The 20,453-nt window shown below is 44.3% G+C and overlaps 1 protein-coding gene across 3 annotated transcripts; it reads left to right on the top strand.

The window, feature by feature from the left end:
* The first annotated feature begins 1,563 nt into the window (after positions 1-1,563).
* Positions 1,564-20,349, top strand: C2H1orf210 (chromosome 2 C1orf210 homolog). 3 transcript variants are annotated; one of them, XM_060231627.1, is made up of 7 exons: positions 1,564-1,929; positions 10,159-10,269; positions 11,491-11,568; positions 12,437-12,537; positions 14,176-14,683; positions 16,822-16,965; positions 19,830-20,349. In XM_060231627.1, exons 4-7 carry the CDS (start codon positions 12,451-12,453, stop codon positions 20,201-20,203), a joined length of 1,113 nt encoding a protein of 370 aa, XP_060087610.1. In that variant the 5' UTR covers positions 1,564-1,929; positions 10,159-10,269; positions 11,491-11,568; positions 12,437-12,450; the 3' UTR covers positions 20,204-20,349. The 3 variants fall into 3 exon arrangements, with proteins under 3 accessions (XP_060087610.1, XP_060087612.1, XP_060087611.1); XM_060231628.1 differs by lacking the exon at positions 1,564-1,929 and having other exon boundaries at positions 10,168-10,287; XM_060231629.1 differs by lacking the exons at positions 1,564-1,929; positions 11,491-11,568 and having other exon boundaries at positions 10,115-10,269.
* The last annotated feature ends 104 nt before the right edge of the window (positions 20,350-20,453 follow it).

The raw sequence follows: 20,453 nt of genomic DNA, 5'->3' as shown, positions 1-20,453 counted from the left end.
TGATTTATTTGACATATCCCACCCTTCCCTGTGGGAAGGCTCAGGGGGGTCACAGCATTTCAGTCAACAATTTAAAAACAATAAACATTAAGGTGTAAGTATAAACAGATTAAACAAAATTAGCATTAAAATTAAAAATCACAGGGCTTTTTTTTTAGCAGGAATGCACAGGAATGCGATTCTGGCTGGCTTGGCACCAGGAGGTGGGGCCTAATATGCAAACAAGTTCCATCTGGACTTTTTCTACAAAAAAGCCATGTGAAACAATGGTGATATCAGGGGGTGTGGCCTAATATGCAAAGGGGTTCCTGCTAGGCTTTGTTCTACAAAAAAGTCCTGTACAATCAAGATTCAGTCCAATCAAATAAATAGCTTTAGTCAGGCAGATTCATAGCACCTTCCACAGTGATGCTCTATTGGTCTCTGTGAGCAGGGCAAGTTGTGAGGAGCACTGTAACCACTGCAGCAGTGAGAGCAGAGGAGGCCGAGATGGTTGACAACCTCCTCAACCCAAGGTCTGGCGGAACAGCTCTATTTTACCGGCCCTGCAGAATTGCAGCAAATCCGCAGGGCCCTGATTTCAACTGAGAGCATGTTCTACCAGGCCGGGACCAGGGCAGAAAAAGCCTGGCTCTGGTCAAGGCTAAGCAGATGTCTTTTGGGCCAGGGACTGTCTCTGGTGCACATACTGGGAGAGACTGTGGTTGATTCCTGGCCACATAGGGCTTTATGACCACATAGGGTTCATGACCTTGAACCGGATCCAGTACACAACTGGTGGCCAGTACAAATGGCGTAACACCAGCTGGATGTGTGTCCGCTGCAGTTTCCAGTTGAGGTTCAAGGGCAGCCCTGCATAGAGTGAGTAATCCAGCCTGGAAGTGATCATTGCGTGAATTACTGTAGCTAAATCTTGTATCTAAGGAGAGCTAGGGAACCAGCTGCCTGACCAGCCAAAGGTGGTGCAAACCTGGCAATTGCATTGACCTGGACTTTTATAGAAAGTGAGGCATCCAGGATCACCCCTAGGATCCTCGCCCTTGGTGTTGGTGTCAGTGGCACTCTATCAAGAGTTGGGAGCCAAATTTCCTATCTCACACTTTCATGGCTCAGGTACAGGACCTATGTCTTCACTAGACTGAGACCATGGTGTTCAAAGAGAAGAGACTCTTTGAACCCCAACCCCACCCCAATGCCATTTCTTTCCCAAATGGAAATAGCCTTATGGAGTTAGTTGCCCCTTGGGGAAAAGTGGCTGTAGGCAGCAGTACAGGTAAGTTTTCCCCAACAAGCAAACAGAGCTTCAGCAGACCCTTAATGGGAACTCCCAGTCAGGGCCAGATTAACAATGAGGCACCTGCCTGCGGCTCCCGCGTCTTTAGGGGCGGCTCCCCCTCCCCCCCCCCCGTTTTCATGGCCGGCATGTTCCTCATTCGCCTCCCCGCCGTCCTTGCGCCCCTTGGTCGCAGCTGCCGCACTCGCCCTTGCCACCACTCTGCCTTCCAGTAGCGCTGCGCGGATTGGTAGGGGGCGGGGAAAGCGTGTCAGCTCCTCCCCTGCGGCCAGACCTCACATGGTGACCCTTGAGCTGCAGCCGGCAGTTGCCTGCTCAGCTGGCTTCTGAAGAGCTGCGGCAGGAGCGGCTAGCAAAGTGGCCACAGAAAGCAGCCCAACCCCGTCAAAAGCAGAGCTGCTTCCTCACCTCTTCTTCCGTGCCGGTTTAGGAGACTTAGCAACAGCAGCCTGAGACTCCGAGGGCTGCTCTTTGCCGGCAGCACAACTCTGCCCCCCCCCCCCTCCGCTTTCCCTTTTCCTCCTGGGTGTGAAGCAGGCAGAGAGGAGGGCGCGCGCGCATTTTGCTCAACCAAAAAGAGGGCGTGATAGAATAAGCTGCAGCGAGCTGTGGGGGAAGATATCAGCAGACAACAGGTAACTGCATTCGGTCAGAGAGGAGGGTTTGGGATCGCTTGGTCTGCTCCTCCCCACCTATGGCAAGGGAGGGTGAGCAGCGTGGGCTGCAGCAACTTCTTGACCGGATACATTGGAGCTTGTGCATCGTGAGAAGGAAGGAGCTGCGAATTTCTCCAAGAGGCTGCTGGGCAGAAGGACTTGTTGTGAGTGCAGCCCCTGTTGCAAAAGTGATTGGCATACACGGGAAAGCTTATATTCTGAATATTATATTATATTCGTTGGTCGTAAAGGTGCCCCTGGACTCCTCCTTTGCTCTAAGTGATTGGCTGTTCGTAGGGCTTGGAGCCGAGTCGTTGTTTGCTGTTGCCCTCCGCACGCTCTCTCCCTTCTACTCACCAGTTACTGGATTTGGCTAAAGCGGATTGACGTTCACTCGCATTGCAGTCATGTCAACAAATAAACCGCCTCCTTCCGTTATTCTCGCCTCCTTGCACCTCCCTCTTCCTGATGGTGCTGCCTCTGTTGATGCTTCCTCTTCCACACTTACTTTCCAGTGCATGCCAGATATTGTGAATTCTGTTCTGTGTTAGTCACTTTGTGCTAACTATTCATCTTCAACATGAAATGTAAGCATATTCTCATATATGTGGTAAATTTTAAAATAATTTCCCCAGTCCTCACCAGCCATAGAGCCATAGAGTTGGAAAGGACCTCCAAGGTCATCTAGTCCAACCCTCTGCACAATGCAGGAAATTCACAAATACCTCCCCCTAAATTCACAGGATCTGCATTGCTGTCAGGTGGCCATCCAGCTTCTGTTTAAAAACCTCCAAGGAAGGAGAGCCCACCACCTCCCAAGGAGTAAGCCTGTTCTACTGAGGAATTGCTCTGTTAGGAAGTTCTTCCTAATGTTGAGTCAGAAACTCTTGATTTAATTTCAATCCATTGGTTCTGGTCCTACCTTCTGAGGCCACAGAAATCAATTCCACAGCATCCTCCATATGACAGCCCTTCAAGTACTTGAAGATGATGATCATATCACCTCTCAGCCGCCTCCTCTCCAGGCTAAACATGCCCAGCTCCTTCAGCCTTTCCTCATAGGACTTGGTCTCCAGACCCCTCACCATCTTCGTCGCTCTCCTCTGGACCCGTTCCAGCTTGTCTATATCCTTCTTAAAATGTGGTGCCCAAAACTGAGCACAATACTCCAGGTGAGGTCTTACCAAGAGCAGAGTAAAGCTATACCATCACTTCACATGATCTGGACACTATACTTCTGTTAATACAGCCCAATATTGCATTTGCCTTTTTAGCCACCGGTGCTTGTAGGCTGCAGTTGGGGCTACGCGCAGTGGGGTGGGTGCTCCAACTCTTGAGGTAATTTGTGAGGGGGCCCCCAAGATTTCAACTGCCTAGGGGCCACCATAGGGTTTAATCCGGCCCTGCTCCTAGTCTCTCTCTCTCTCAGCTTGACTTCGCGAACAAAGATTTAAGAAGGGTGTAGTAGTCCACGTCTGCTGCAGGCTCATTGGTGGCTGACAAGACCAATGCGGGACAGGCAGATCCGGCCACAGTGGCTGCAGGGAAAAGTCTGATTTGGGGTTGGTGCTGTAGCAGTGCGATTCTTCCTCAATCTCCTTTTGTCCTCAAGACCAGCTATGCGTGCGTTCTCAAAGGAAGAGACAGCCTGGTGGATGGTGTGCCTCCATGCTTTGCAATCTGAGGCTAGGTCAGACCACTGGTGATGGTTGATGCGACAGGTGCCAAGGGATTTCAAGGAGTCCTTGTACCTCTTCTTTGGTGCCCCTCTATTTCGATGGTCGGTGGAAAGTTCGCCATACAGAGCAATCTTGGGAAGGCGGTGGTTTTCCATCCTAGAAATATGCCCTGCCCAGCGCAGCTGCGTCTTCAACAGCAGTGCCTCGATGCTTGTAACCTCCGCCCTCTTGACTTCAGTGTTGGTCACAAAGTCACTCCAGTGGATGTTGAGGATGGTGCGAAGGCAGCTAGTGCACATCTGTAAAAAGGTCGTATGGGGGCTACACAGTTTGTAATGTATGAATCAGGGCTTTTTTGAGCAAGAATGCACAGGAATGCAGCTCCAGCTGGCTTGGTGTCAGGGGTGTGGCCTAATATGCAAATGAGTTCCTGCTGAGTAAGATTGTTCCCTCCTCATGAAGCCGGTCCCAATTAAAAGCTGCATTGGTTAGAATGTACAACAGACTCCACCTTTTATCTCACATAAAAAACATTTACATATTTATCAAACAGCATATGGGAGATACAAAGGCCTTTTAAAGAGTCACATGTGAAAATCCTGGTAAAAGGCAACAGGCTGCCTCCCACCCTGCCCCAACAGCCAAGGCAGTCACCCAAGAGGTACTCCTTTCTTTTCCTTTAGAGAAATGCTGTGTGAACATAACATAGGGGCAGCTGCTTGGCAAATATAACTTTGCCTGCATTCCATAAAGGCAGGAACTGACCTCTCCTTGATCTAATTCCAATCAATGCACAGGCCAGATAGGAGAAGAAGGTGAGTCTATGTGTTTGTTGACAAACTCCACTATGAATAAATGCAGTCATTCCAGTGTTTAGAAAGCTACAGCTAAAATAACAAGAGCGGAACCTTCCTTGGTTGTGAGCTGTATGTAGTGACGAGAGCTGAAACCTGAGTAGGAGCTACTGATTGTGAGGTAGGAGAAAGAGGTAGTGGTGGTGGGCTTGCTGCAGCAGGCAATTCTGCATCTCTCCACATTGTGTAACTTGCAGCACTTTATCACAAAGCCAGACTGTGGCCTCTGCTTCATTGTGCATGCTGCAGAGCAATTCATGCAACAATTTTTATCAAATGCTTGCTTTTGAAGCAGATAAAGTAGTTCAGCCATGATGTGGCTATGGCTCCCTCCAATGGCAGGAACTCAAAGTATGATGAGTACAAAAAAAACATTTAGTTTACAAGTTTTAGGAGTGCATTTACGCTACAGACTAGGGGTAGATTACACAGGATGCCAGAGTTCCATAGCTGGAAAGGTTTAATTCTTTCTTCTCCTCATTGTGTCATTTCCCCAATCAGAAACAGTGCTCCCCAGGTTGCTTCAAGCCCCAGCAGTAAAAAATGGCCTGGTACATGGTTTGTGCCTGTCTTTTTTTACCTAGAAGGACTGAGGAACTAACAGTATGTTATATTTCCTTGTATCCCTTCCCAGGTTTGCCAGGTGGACTTTCAGTCATGTGTGCCGTGCAGGTTTGGTGTTCAGTACTCTATTCTCAGCTGTGCAGGGGCCCAATTCAGATTCAGGCCATGGCATGCAGGGAGAGAGGGCTTAAGCCTCCCCCATGACATTTTCCCATTCTGAAACAGCCCTGGGAAGCTGCCCCTTGCTTCAGTTGGGGAAACTATGTGCTGATAGTACAAGTTGGTTTCCCCAGTGGAGCAAGCAGTGGCCTCTGGGGCTGTTTCTGGCTGGGAACATGGCATGAGGGGGAAGGCTTAAGCCACCTCTCCCTGTGTGCTGTGATCTCAATTGGAAACAGATCCCTGCACACTCAGAAACTGAGTTCACAGCATGGATCCACAGTCCTATGTACATTTTATTGTAGCAGTTGCATGACTAGCTGGGGGGTGGGGTGTCCCAGTACTAAATTATGTGCCTAAAATAAGTACTTTCTCAGGTTGATTTCTCAGGCAAAAACAAACACTGTCCAATCAGTCAGCTAATAATTATAAACACTGTTTTATAAGTCTTAACCAAATCTTAAGACTTTATAAGACAGTATTTGTTTTGGCAGGCAGCAACAACATGTTTGTGAGAGAAGGCAAAAATTGGACTCCCATCCAGCTCTGTAAGAATGCACATGTATGAAACATTGCCAGTTGTACTGCACTTTACTCTCTGAGTACATGAAAAGTAACCCAATAAACAGGCTTAAATTGTTTGTGAACAACTGAATTGCTTGACAAAACATTGGGTTCCTCTCTGGTGAACAAACTGTAAGCCAAACTGGAAAATGTCTGAGAAACCTTTGCAACAAAGGTGGCAACTCTAATCCGGAAAGACTACATAAAGTGCATGGGAGCATTAGCTAGTAGAATGCAAAAGGGTCATATAGGGGTGGGACAACAAGAGATTCTGACCAAAGGAAGGGTGGCTTGTGTTTGGAAGGAAGCAGCAGGACAGGGCAGGGAGACTTGTCAGCAATATTTCACTCTAGGAAAGGGCAGTGCCAGGAGTTCCCTATTAGCTTCTATAGAAGAATCCAGGTCCTGGGCTGCCAGGTGGCAATAGGGCCAAAAAGGGCACTGACCAAAGGCTTTCTGCCTCTTTTCTTTTCTGTTGTGGGGGGGAACATGAGAAACTGTATATTTCCCTGCATCAGCAGAGGCCATTCTTACCAATTTGATTCCTGGGGTGGGGAATGTGTTATATGCCCTGTTTTGGGGAACATTTCAACTATTTATTTATGAGATTTCCAAGCCGTCTTGTTAGATTTAGGGTGACAAGAGCCAGAGGTAATCAGGGGACCAGGAAGGCCATTTGCCCTGGGCTGAGCCTCAAGCTCAAAGTGGGCCTCAACTGTAGATATTTATTAATTTGTTGGTTTTTGATAAGTTTTCCAACTTGTTTTTATCTACATCATTTTTTATTTGATGACATTAGTGACCTCAAAAGCTTGAAACAGCCTGGCCCCTCTGGAGCCCATGTACTGTAGGGATCAGCGTGCTGGACTATGATCGGAGAAAGACAGATTTAAGGCCCTGCTCAGTTACAAAACTCACATGGCAACCTTGTTGTCTAGCCTAACCTACTATACAGGGTTACTGTGCATTGCCCTGAGCTTCTTGAGGGAAGGTTGGGCTAAAGCAGGGGTGGGGAACCTTTTTTCTGCCAAGGGCCATTTGGATATTTATAACATCATTTGCGGGCCATACAAAATTATCAACTTAAAAAACAGTGCTCTGCCGAGGGAGTATAATTCAGGCAGGCAAAATTAATGCAAATAATTGTTTTTCTATTTGAAGTCATGTGGGGAGAGCCTAATTTGGCACACATGCACACACACCCAGCCTGCTACCCTAGTGCTTTTTTTGGTAGAAAAAGCCCAGCAGGAATGCATTAGCATATTAGACCACATCCCCTAATATTAGCATATTGGGTCACACACTCATTAGCATATTAGGCCACACCATCTGGAATAATCAAGTGCAAATTGAACTACTGGTAGCTGGCTCCCATCCCCCATCCCTGCCACCCCTTCCTCCCATCCTTCATGCAGAAATTGCAGCTGCTCCCAGCAGACCTTTAAAGGCACCCACATACCCCAGCAGCAGTCCTTCACAATGCCCACTACTCAGACTCCACAGAGAGAAAGAGGGAGGGACGAGAAAGGGAAAGAAAGAAAGAGGGGAAGAAAGGGAAATGAAATGGAGGGAAGAAAGAGTAATAAAGGAAAATAAAGAAATGGAGAAGAAAGGGAAATAAATGGAAATAAAGAAAGAGGGGAAGAAAGGGAAATAAAGAAATGGGGGAAGAAAGCGTAATAAAGGAAAATAAAGAGGAGCAGAAAGAGGAATAAAGGGAAATAAAGAAATGGGGGAATTAAGGGAAACAAAGAAATGGGGAGAAGAAATAGAAAGAAAGGGCAATAATGAAATGAGGGGGGAACTTACCTGAACTGTGACAATGACTTTTCCAGGCCCCACAGCAATCCTGTCTGGCTGGCCAGGCCCCAGGGAGGCCGCTGTGTGGCTTTGCCCAGCAATCCCCAAAGGCCAGACCAAGTTATCTCGAGGGCCATAAACGGCCCTCGGGCCAGACGGTCTCTACCCCTAAAGAAGAAATAAAGCTGTTTTTAAAACAGATAAAATTTAGCCAAGAAGTTTAGGTAAAATATCTACATTATTTCTTACTAGAAAGAAATGTTAAAATCAAAATCATTTTGGGACAGATGGTTCTTTCCTTGAGGCTACTTAATCTTCAGCTGCCAAGTCCACCCCTAAACCCAGAGTAGATCAGGGACTGAAACCTTTCATTTAAAACCCATAGGCATAAGGCAATTTACAAAGGATAAAAATGCAAGCAAGCTTTGCTTTGGCCCACCTGGCTAGCTCTAACAGAAGAAAAGACAGTGGTCTGCCAAAAGAAGGCAGGAAATTCCTCTCAGACAATCGGAGAAGCCATCCTGTCCTTAAGCCAGGGAATTCAGCTACAAGGCAACAATACCATTTTGGTGTCAGATATTTTAGAGAATCTGCACAGAGAACACCCTACTTTCAGACCCAGGGGGTATAAAAAGGAGGGGGAAAGGGAGGTAAGAGAGTCTGCTTTGGAAGTCAACTAGAATACTTTGTTTCATTTGTTCAGTTCCTCATAGCATAAGAAAAAGGGTGGGGAGTGTTTTATGTTTCCCCTTCTCCAGAGTACTTGGCTGTCCGTTGACATGCTTTTCCTGTTCTTTGCCAGATGGCAGTTTCCCCCACAGCTGGTCTACTGTTGCATTAAAATAGGATTGGGGAGGGACTGCTTCCTCAAGAAGGAGACGAATGGAGGAACTTCCTGAAGTAATTTTTACCTATGTACCTGTCCTTCTAAACACTCTGGAAAAAGAAAGCGGAGACCCCAGCCCTTTCTCACATACACAGACATATATTTAAGGGCAGAGGTAATTTAATAGAAAAAGAGATGTTGTAGCTCATTAGCACAACTTGTTTGCATATGCCATGCACCCCTGACATTACCGGAAGGTGTACTAAATTATATTAGCTCAGCATCTACCTTAAAATGCTTCTTGAATTGTAATTGTCATCAGGGCTTTTTTTTTAAAGCAGGAACGCAGTTCCGGCTGGCTTGGCATCAGAGTGTGTGGCCTAATATGAAAATGAGTTCCTGCTGGGCTTTCCCCACAACAAAGCCCTTTATGAAATAATGGTGATGTCAGGGGTGTAGCCTAATATGCACATGATTTTGTGCTGAACTTTTTCTACAAAAAAATCCCGGATTGTCATAATAAAACCTTACTCCCATGATACTTTTTAAATTACTTTCTCCTATTTGGCCACAGTGGCAAGATGAAGATTTTCATCTGTCTCCTTTATATGTTTTGGTTATTTTTCCATTTTGTGTGGAGGAAAATATTAGAAAGTTTGTCAAATCTTAAGAGTTCAGCAAAATGCTCACAGACAGTTTGAACAATGGAGTCTAGAAGCAAGTATTTGGGAGTGGGATAAGAAAGAGCACAATAAAATTTAGAGGTTCTGGAGCTCCACTGCTGTGAGCTGCTGCCCAAGATGAGGCCTGCTTATCTTAGATACCAAGCAGTCTGGATCTGAATTTTTAAAGGTTTACATCCATGTGGTGGCATGTAGAAACTACCAAGGCTATATCTCTGGTGTCAGAGAAATGAAGGGATCTGTACTCTTGGAATTTACTATCTTGTTGCAGTGGCCAAGTTCCTTTAGAAGCCTCAGTGTATGAGAGCTGGCAAGAGACAGCCTCTTGCTTGTATCTATATTATTTTAAGCAGGTGTGTCCTTGAAGATAGGACTGTTGTGTCAAGCAGCTGAATGTGACTTAAGTACAAAAACTAGGTTCATTGTATAACTAAGCAGGTATAACTGCTGTATTACTCACCCAGGTAGATTGGACCCAGGACAAATCTCCTCCTACTTTATGTTTCCTGTCTTATCATATTACATCTACCAGCAAACAATATTTCCAACTATGTTTTATAGCTGTTGCTATTTCTAAGAAAACCACCACAAGGACACGAAACCAGAACTCCCAAAGCAGAAACATTGGCATTCTGTACATATTTATGCCACATGGTAACTGCACATTCTTCCTGAAGGGTTAAACATCCCACCAAGGCCCTGATCCAAACTGAGTCCCATGCAGTTACAATTCACTTTTTTTTTTTTTAACAAGGAAGTTCCTGATCTTTTGCACAAATTTAGGAGAGGCCCCTTTGTTGCCTTAAACAGACAATAAAATAAATGGGAAGAAATAGTTCTGTCTTTAAAAAAAAAGTGCAGGAAAGGCAAAGCCCTGAGGCTATCTTTCACAGTTAATACGTAAACATTTGAATTCAACGTACACATTTGGGTCTGGCTTTTCAGTAACAACTTATTTGGTAAGGTGCCTTGTGGGCACTCCTCCCTGCTGTCACAGGGCAAGGGCAGCTGGTTCTAGTTAATGTGTAACAGGCTCCTTTACCTTTTAACTCTGCGAGATGCAACCTTCATTTCCTCAGGTACCTGCCACTCCCTCAGTACAGAGACCCAGGAAGAAGATTGAGAGTGACAGAGAAAAAGAGAGAGAAGAAAGACAGACAGAGCACTCCCAGCATGGTATAATTTCCAAGGTAAAAACTTCCCCTCTGGTTGGGAATATTTGGGGAAGAGTGGGGGCCAGCCAAAGGCAGCAAATATTCCTCATAGCAATGTACTTTTCTGAAGCTAGGAGCAGGGGAATGTCTTTTCTGGCACTGGACAGTCAAGTTTGTTGCATGGAGCTGGGGGTAAGGTGATACTTGGTTGTTACCCAGCATCAGGAAACTAATTCACTCTCCCAGAACAAGGCAAGCAAAAGTGCATTTGCATTCTGGTGCGTCTTGTATGCAGCAGTGTGAGCAAATAACATTATTTCTGTGTAACCACAGTTTATAAAGCCTGACATCAGATTTACAGGCAATGGACATCAGAACCAGTTAGGATTGCCAGCCTCCAGGTAAGGCCTGGAGAACTCACTTTTACAACTGATCTCCAGCTGGCAGAGATCAGCTCCCCTGGAGAAAATGTAGGATCTTAGCATACAGCTGTGTAAATTAAAAAAACTGCTAAGAGACACCATAAACTTTAAACAACAAAACAGTATAATTTAGAGGTCAGTGGTGTTCTGACAAAGCTTGGACGTAGAACTTCAAATAGACAAGAGCATGTAGCAAAAAGACATTCACAGAAGACAGTTCAAAAACAGTCTTTCCAAGGAGTAACATGTTCTGAACCTTGTTGGTCTCCTATGAATGTATTGTAAAGATTGCATTCCAATGATAAATAAGCCTCCAAACTGAAGAAAGACGGATGAAACGTCTTGATATCTAGAACAGAGGTCTTTGAAAGGGCTTCTTTTACTTCCACAAACTAAATACTGGAATATTGTTACGCCTTGGAAAGACTGTTTTTGAACTGTCTTCTGTGAATGTCTTTTTGCTACATTCTCTTGTCTATTTGAAGTTCTACATGCAAGCTTTGTCAGAACACCACTGGCCTCTACATTACACTGTTTTGTTGTTTAAAATTTATGGTGTCTCTTAGTGTTTTTTTTATTTACATACCCCTGGAGAAAATGACTGCTTTGAGGGGTGGACTCTATGGCATTGTACCCTGCTGAGACCCCTCCCCAAACCTGCCCTCCCCTGGATCCACCCCCAAAGTCTCCAGGTATTTTCCAAAACTGACCTGGCAACTCTAGCCAGTACAGAGGACAGTCAGGAAAACTTTACTATTTTGAGAATGTCAGTGGTTGATTGGACTCAGCACTTCCTCCTCCAAATCTAACTGGTTACCTATCTCACTTCCCTCAGGTTCAGTCCCAGAAGGTTCAAAATGTCAGTTCAAGGCAAGATGTCAAAGACAGAGAAAAATTGAAGGAAGCAAGAAAGGTGAGAAAGTTAAGAACTAAACTGAGGCTCTGATTCAGGCCACAGGTCAAATCAAGAACTTGATCCTTTCACAAAGCCAGAAGAATGGTGAATTAGATATTGGAATGAAGGAGGACTATGCTGTTGAGTGATGGACAGGAGATGGGGGGAAAATAAATCAGGCCACATACAGTAAAAGGAAATAACTGAGGTCAAAGAGGCATTGCAAGGCAGAAATTCAGGCCCCTGTTTCCTGACTGAATCTTGCTACTGAGTCTTAATCCTACATTCTTGTTCTAAACCAGGGGTCCTCAAACTTTTTAAATAGGGGGCCAGTTCACTGTCCCTCAGACTGTTGGAGGGCCGGACTGCCGTTACTGTACAAGGCCGCGGGCCGTCAGTTCTCCGTCTTCTGCATTTCTCTCCCTTCCCCACACCACACACCCCGGCCTGGGAACTCACCTCACCTCGGTATCACCTCACACTCTGTCTCCGCCGCCTCAGCCCAGTGCCGGAAGCGTGCGTTGCTAACGCGAGTTTAGATCGAACGTCACTTCCGGTCTAATTTTGCCATAACCCGGCGGGCCGCATAAACGTCCTCAGCGGGCCGCATCTGGCCCACGGGCCATAGTTTGAGGACCCCTGTTCTAAACCCTGTAGCTGTAAAGCCCATCCCTTTCATAGTTCTTCTATCTTTGTGTGCACACACATAATTTGAATAATAAGGGAAATTGCATGCTATCTCTGTAGCCCGTGAGTTGACATGTGCCACCTCTATTTACATGACAGAGGCATATTCTTTCATGATTTTACCATACTCCACCTATGTCATTGCCTTCATACTATGGGACTGGTTGCTGTATGATGTTCCCTTTTCTTTCTTTTGCAGCATCCTAAAGGAAAATGGCAGATTCCTGGTACCTGTGGGTCTCCAGCATTGTCTGGGTCTGCTCTGTGGTATCAGCACATCCCTGTAACATTGACCAACAGGTGAGCAAGGAATGCTTCTGTTAGTCATAGGACATTTTGATCCTTCCACGTGAGACTTAGTTCCAGGGTCATCCTGAGCACCTTATTTCATTGAATGTCAACACAAGAACTGGTTCTAGCTGTTATTTATGGCAACAGCATTTGCCTTCAGGCTGGCTTCTTTAGTTGCTATTTAATAATGAACTAATGTCATAGAGTTGGGTGTCCTGTGGTCTGATCCTGTGCACATTTGTTCAAATGTAAATCCCATGGAATTCAATGGAATTGTACATAGGGTTGCAGTGAAGTAACCGCTTTTACTCAGATACCACATGGATTTATCTTTTTAAAACTGGATCAATAACAATGCTGGAATCTTAAGCAGAATTCTTAAGAAACTCTGCTTAATGGGCCTGAAAAGGATTAAAGTCTTCAGTTTTAGCAGTGTCAGCCCCCATACTGATCACTGCTTGTATAAAAATGGATCGGGGAAAGACATATTAGCAGGGTCAGCAGGTTAATGGGGGAGGGGAAGGTTGGTGCACAAACTCTGCATTTTTCAACTAATGGTTTCTACATTTCCAGTGTGCTGCTTAACTGTGCAACCATGAGTGCAAGAAGTGTTCTCAGTTCAGCAATGCAGTTTTTCAATGCAAGCTCATCACTTAATTAAATGCTTTACTATTTGTTTACTTGCTACCTAAAGTCATGCCCCCTGCAAACTATGACTGCTTTTATAGGAATATGCAAAACCATCCTTGAACAATTCAGTCCATCGGCCTATCTAGTTTAGTATAGTCTACTTAGACTGGCTGCAGCTTTCCAGATTTCAATCAAAGAAATTTCATTCCCAACATTCAGTTCTTTAATTGGAGTTTCCAAAGACTGAACCTCAGACTTCTGTATGCAGAACACATGCTTTATCACTGAACCTCCTTTCCATTTACTTGGTAAGTAGCTGCAATGACTTTCAGTTTTAGGTAACAGCTGCAAGCAATGTTCCCAGAGCCGGATTAACAATTAGGCCAAGTAGGCACTGGCCTAGGGGCCCCTATGCCTTTAGGGGCCCCAGGCTGACTCCCCCCACCCCCGGTTTCCCCCCTGCTTGCAGCCCTCCCAGCCTGCACAAGCAGCCAGCAACTCAGCTGCTCTTAACCCAACTTACCTAGTGCAGCTGCTGCCAGTGTTGTCACCAAGTTTGCCTCTCTCTGCCTCTCCCCCGCAGCTTGGTAAAAGGGGCTTTTAAAGAAGATGCCTGCAGCAGGAGCCATGGGCAGTGGGATGGGCACTCAGATTCTAGGATAATTTGCGAGGGGCCCCCAAGATTTCAACTGCCTAGGGGCCTCCACAGGGTTTAATCCGGCACTGAATATTCCTTCTAAGCTGCAGAGTCCTGTGAGCAAAAATTCTACTTTGCAAGCTACTAGTATTAAAGTTGTGAGCTACTGCATAAATTATAAATTATTTTTCCTGAGCTAAGACAAAAATCTGTGTGCTATCTCACACTAACTCAGCTTAGAGGGAACACTGGCTGCAAGATGCATTTTTTGACACCTAGTGCCCAGTGATTCTGGTAGGGAAGAGATTGCTATTAACTGAAGCATTGATTCGGTAGAAGATGCTTGAATTTCTTGAGATGCAGGTATTGTGTTTTCACAGGGATCGGCCACTTGCTATGGGAAGAGTCTTCACCAGGTTCCCAGTTCCCTCCCTAGACATATTACCAGCCTGGACCTGTCCTTTAACTCCTTGACGATGCCTAAACATGGAACTTTTCTGAGAAACTTCCCTTCTCTGCGCTTCTTAAACCTTTCCAGTAATATCATTCCTACTCTCTATCCAGCTGTCTTTTGTAACCTCAAGACCCTCCACCTTTTGGATTTAAGCAACTGCAGCATTTCTGTCATACACCCAAAAAGCTTTGTGGGCTTGCAGAATCTTCAAACACTACTTCTAAAAAATAATAAACTTCAGTCTCTTGACCCTTCCATGTTCCCTATTCCTTGGACCCTTTTTCAATTGGACCTTCGAAACAATGAGCTGTCCTCTGGAGGTGAACTCATTCCACCACTTGTGAAACGAATCAACCATGTCAAGCTTCAAGAGACCGACTGGATGTACAATGGCTCCATAACTCCTGTCCGGCAAGGGCTACAACAAAGGGAAGGTGAGACAAGGAATGGGACTTGAACTCTAATCAATGTATGAAGCACCATATTACATTCTCAACTTAAATCCAGAGACTGGGGTCATGAACAGACAAGATAGATCTTTCTACAAATCTGAAAAAGCTACGAGTTTGTAGGAAAATCTGAAATATAAAAATAACTATTTTTTTTTTTAAACCCTGGAGGTTAACCCTCCAAATAATAGAAGAGCTGCCTGTAGCTTTAAGAAGTAAATGATGGGTGTTTTTACACTGACAGTTGGTGACTCTCTATCACCGCATTGGAAATTCACCTTTTACATTACCTAACATTCTCACAACTGTTTTGTATCATTGCTGCCCGAAGCATCTACATTTGTTTAGATGAGATGAGTTCTGGCGCTGCTGCTGCAATGTTTTTTCTCGAAACTAGTTTTGATCCAGTCATTTCTCTACAGGAGTTTCAAACTTGTATTGTAGAAGTTTTCATGCATTTTAAAAGACTCCTCCAAAAGCCACAAGGTGCAGAAATTTGCATGAGAACTGACAGCGCTTGAAATTTTTACATATCATTGCTTGCCTCATCTTGTAATTTAAATTAGTATTGTTTTTGCAGTGTTAAAACCATTTCCAAGCAATTGTATACATTTAACTAAGTACTGGTATTCCATCTGCCCTCTGATCAGAGACACCCCCCCCCCCAAATTTAAACGCTTTCAGCAGGAAATATAGAAGTTTGGCTACACAAAATAAGTGCAGCAAATCCACAAATGTAAAAGGAAAATAATTAAAGTGGAATGGTGGCAGGCGAATTGAAGACTCTAAAACTCTGGATCAAACTGAATGTAAAAACATCCAATATCTCAGTGACCACTGTGGGCATTGCTAGGCAACCACAACAGTATCACGAACTGTCAAGCCTTGTTCTCTGTTAGCAAAAATCAAAGGAAGGCTCAGGACATTTTCCAGGGTTACTTTGGCCTTTGAGAGGAGGCTTATTGAGTCCAGGCTTGGCAGCAATCACCCAGCTTTTGTGACTTGCCCAGGTCTGGCTGCTTAATTCTGTTCAACAGCAACTTTCCCACAAAAGACACAGTAGTGTAGTGGTTAGAATTTCAGACTAGGATCTGAGAGACCCAGATTTGAATCACCATACTGCCCTTGACAGTCACTGGGTGACATTGAGCCAGTCATGCGTTCTCAGCCTAACCTACCTCACAGGGTTGTTGTGAGGATAAAATGGAGGTCAACAATGCAGGATGCTTTGGATTTCCATTATGAAGAAAGGCAGGGTATACAGAAGTAAATAAATAATAAATATAGCCAAACATGGGTAGCAGATGAAAGGTAGGTAGAGTGGCTGGTAGGAGGGAAGCTTGCATGGTATAGCTCAATGTTATCAGATCTTGGAAGCTAGTCAGAGTTGGTACTTGGGAGACTATCAAGGAAGACTGCAGAGAAAGGCAATGGCAAACCCTGTCTGCTTCTCACTTGCCTTGAAAGCTCCTTGCTGGGGTTATTATAAGTCAGTGCAAACAGCCATAAACTGGCTGCTACCTGATAGTACTTCACAAACACAGATTGGTTGGTGGGTGGAAAGAGATGGGTGTCCTGCTCTCTGCAGTCCAGTTGCCATGAAAGGGTACTGAATGCTGGGACTGGTAGGGCTTAGGTCACAAGGCTTGTACCTGATAGACCAGTTGATCCAGGAGGAAGAAAAGAGGAAATAACTTTCACACCCATACAAAGTATGGGAGAATACTGTGGTATGAATTATAATGGCCTTGGTCACCAGAGACATGTTTTTACACTTGAGGATCTTTTCTAGCTCCTTCATGCCTACCTTTTCCAGTCTCAGTCTCCTTCTGATTTCTTGGTTTCAGTCTCCCTTTTGGTTGATTATGGAACCAAGGAATAGAAAACCTTTAATAATTTCAATGTCTTCACAGTCAACCTTAAAGTTAAACCTTAAAGTTTTCCTTGTTGATAAGTGACTTTAGACCACCCTATATTGGGAAGTGGGTGAAAAGTTTTTGATTTGATGTGCTATCCTATAAGATTTTGTAAGAGACTGGTATCTCATATTACACCAACAGAATGGAGGTGGAATGGAATCAAATCAATCTGGAGATCCACATATTAGTTCTTGTGTTTCCTAGTTAAACAGATCCTCTATGAATCACATCCAGAACCAAAAACTGAGGAAATTACCATTCCTAGCTATCATGATATTGTCCAAAGACGAAAATATCGGATCCGTCGGGATGAACATATAAACAACACAATTCCATCAACAAATAACAGTAAGGCTGAACTAATATATGGTATCTAATGCACTTTTCAGCCCCTCTTCTGCTATCAGCGTGCATGTGTGAAAAACAGAAAGGCAGTTCTAATATGTGAATGTCAAGTTTCTGAAGTGTGCATTTGAAGTGCAGTGGCCTTTTGAATCAATTAATTGACATGTAAGAACTTTGATTTATAGCTGCATTTCAGCATTCCTGCTTGCTACCAAATGTGTGTGATTTGGGTCTAAGCAATGCAAAACGTAAGACCTTGATCCCACAGACCATCCCACGGTTCTCCAGTGAGGCATTTTTCTCCACTGAGCCTAGGATCAGTATCTAGCTGATGATTTTCAAGTAGGACTTTTTGAGAAGATGAAGTCCCCATTTATTTATTTCAAAGTTTGCTAGACTGCCTCCCAAGTCCCAGCTAAAGTACCTGAGCCAGTTAACAATAATATAAAATATTAAAAACTTAATACATTCTGTAATAAAATAATAAATAAGCAGCAGATTAACTAAACTAAAAATCAGCAATCAGAAAAAGATTTGAAAGCTAGCAATGTCACATGATCAGACATGAAACATTAATTATCACTAAAGCTATGGAAGAACAAGAATGCCTTCACCTATTTAAAACAACAGGCACCAGTAGGCACCAGTTAGATTGTTCTAGGCATGTGTATGTGTCTGTAACCAAGGTGCCAATACAGAAAAGGTCTTGACTCTTCTGACCATCACATAAGAAGATGGGAGCATAAGGTTGCCAGGTCCTCCCTTGCACTAGCAGGGGATGGAGAGATGAGGTTACCAGATGCGGGTTGGGAAACTCCTGGGGATTTGGGGATGGAATCTGAAGAGCACAGGGATCTCAGAGGAGTACAATGCCACAAAGAGTCCAACCACCAAAGCATCCATTTTCTCTAGAAGAACTGATCACTATGGCCTGGAGATGAGCTGTAAATCCAGGGGATCCCCAGGTCCCACTTGAAAGCCGGTGTCCCTAGCCCAGAGCACCTAGAGCAAGGCCTTTGTTCCAGATTAAAACATCTGTGTGGGAGAAGGTGGACTTTCAGAAACCCTGGCCCCAAACCATTTAGGACTTAAAGACCACCATTTGGAATTGTGTTTGGAAACAAATTAGCAGCCAGAAAAATCCTTTTAACACTAGTGAGATATGTTTCCACACTAATGTGCTAGTTATCAGTTGCACCTGCAATCTGTACCATTTGGGAGTTTTTGAATACTCCTAAAAACACAAGCTCTTTAGTTGACTGTTAACTGTTGTATTCACTGCTAACCCAGATGGACTTAGAAGACTGGCGGGGCAGACAGGTGCTATAGTGCAAAAAATCCCTATGTTCGTTGTTAACTTTTACCTTTTTAAATGAGTTATTTCCTGTTATATTTCCTGTTTACTGGATACCATTGCTTATTGGAGTAACACATTTGATCAGGAAAGTCTATCTCAGGGGTGGCCAACAGTAGCTCTCCAGATGTTTTTACCTACAACTCCCATCAGCCCCAGCCAGCATGGCCAATGGCTGGGGCTGATGGGAGTTGTAGGCAAAAAACATCTGGAGAGCTACCGTTGGCCAGCCCTGGTCTATCTGATTGTTTGTGCTCCTGGAACAGCTATTAACAAATGGGAAATTTAGCTGATCCCACATACCAGCTTCACCACAATTGTTAGAATCTTTTTCTCTAATGGTGGATATAATCAGAGCAAAGCAAGAGTCACTAGTATGGTTACAAGAGATTTTAAAAGTCTGAGGACATGGCCACATACAGCAGCTCCTACTCTCACTAGATGTGGTAGCAGACAACCAGAGGAATAGTCAGTGTCCATGGCACTGTTTTCCATGGAGGTGCCCCCCACAGGCAGCCCTTATACTGGAAATTGATCCATATCCAAACAGATCTCATGGGTGGCCCTATCATCTTTGTGGCTGGTTAAAGGCACCAGTGTGGGCTGAAGCCCTAGTGTATATGGATTCTTTCTGTATGAACACATCTAACTGGTGGAATAACAGCTGTTGTCTAGATCCTTATTAGGCATCTGAGCAGTCTCTTTTTCACCCTCTTTTTCTTCCAGCTAACTACAGATTATTCCCTCTGAGGGAATTAAAACAAAGCACAAAACAACAAAAAACCCAGAGAGAAAAAAGAACCTGTTCAGATTTAGAGATCTTTCATGTGCTTGGATCACATATTTTCTGCCATTGTCTTTTTCAGATTTTAGCAATTTTTCTATATTCAAATTTCCTTAACAAAACAGATAATCAGCAGGGCACCCCTCAACAACCAAACCTCAAAATATCCTGATCCACAAACCAACCAAGTAGGATTTTCACCTTTGTTTTTCTTCAATTTATCCTGGAAATTACCCTCCACAAACTTTCTTCCAGTCATTATGTCCCTCTTTTACATTAAGCCAAGATTAGATAATCTTGTATTCAAGGAGACATCAGGCCTCTTTGTACTATAAATACAGCAATCACTTTGGCTAAGTATTGACATTAAATAACTCCCAAATATAGTCAGACCCAACTCCTGTCCTCTTCTCTCTTCTCTCTCCCCCTCTCCCAATGTACTGTGTGCAAATCACTGATATAAAGGAGGCATCTGCCAAATGATAGCAACATTTGATCAATTGTCACAGCTCAGCTTTCTTCAAAGAAATGGGCGTTATTTTTGTCAGGAATAATTGTCCGTTACTGCAGTCAGTACCTTTGCTGTATTCTGGACAGCTTCAGGTTGGGACTGAATGCTTTCTATTCAGATCTATTGAGTAAGGGGAGAGAGGCCTAGGGTCTTTCCTCAGTGAGAATTTAGGCATTTCCTAAATAACTCAGTCCCACTCAACTGTCTTTCCTTTGCAGCATCCATGCCACCGCCTGGAAAAGTTGCAAACAGCTGGCCATATTTTGCTGGTTTTGTGCTTTTGGCTGTTGGCATCTCCATTGGAATTGCACTAATTGCAAAATGCAAATTGCTCCAGAGGAATCGTGCCAGCTACCACCACCAACGGCTGCCTGATTCCCATTCAGTTGGGAGCAGCCGTACTGAGGATGTACCTGGCTGGGAGGAAGCTGATATGGATGTGGCTTATGGGAGGAACCAGCCAGTGCCTGGAGTAGCTGGTTGCCATGCAGAAGATGATGATGGTTTCATTGAGGATAACTACATTGAACCAAGTCATGAAATGAAGAAAGAGGAGGAAGAAGAGGAAATGGAACCCCATTTCAAACTCTGATGGACAAGTAGGAAAAATGGCCCAGTTATTTTCACCCTCCAGTACTTGTATTGAACCTTTCTTTTAAGTGCTTCCAGTGATCTCACAACAGCTTCTCAAACTCTGGAATCTGTTCTCCTTCATTAAACCTCAAGGGGTTTAAACAAGCTTTTCTGTACTATGAATTGCAGCATGTTTTCAATATCCTTTCACTTGTACAGCTTGATCTTATCCATTTTTACACAGAAGTAAGTGTGTGTAAGATTGCAGC

Source organism: Heteronotia binoei, chromosome 2 (genome assembly GCF_032191835.1).
Source record: "Heteronotia binoei isolate CCM8104 ecotype False Entrance Well chromosome 2, APGP_CSIRO_Hbin_v1, whole genome shotgun sequence".
Classification (NCBI taxonomy): domain Eukaryota; kingdom Metazoa; phylum Chordata; class Lepidosauria; order Squamata; family Gekkonidae; genus Heteronotia; species Heteronotia binoei.
This window is presented reverse-complemented; position numbering and strand designations above follow the sequence as displayed.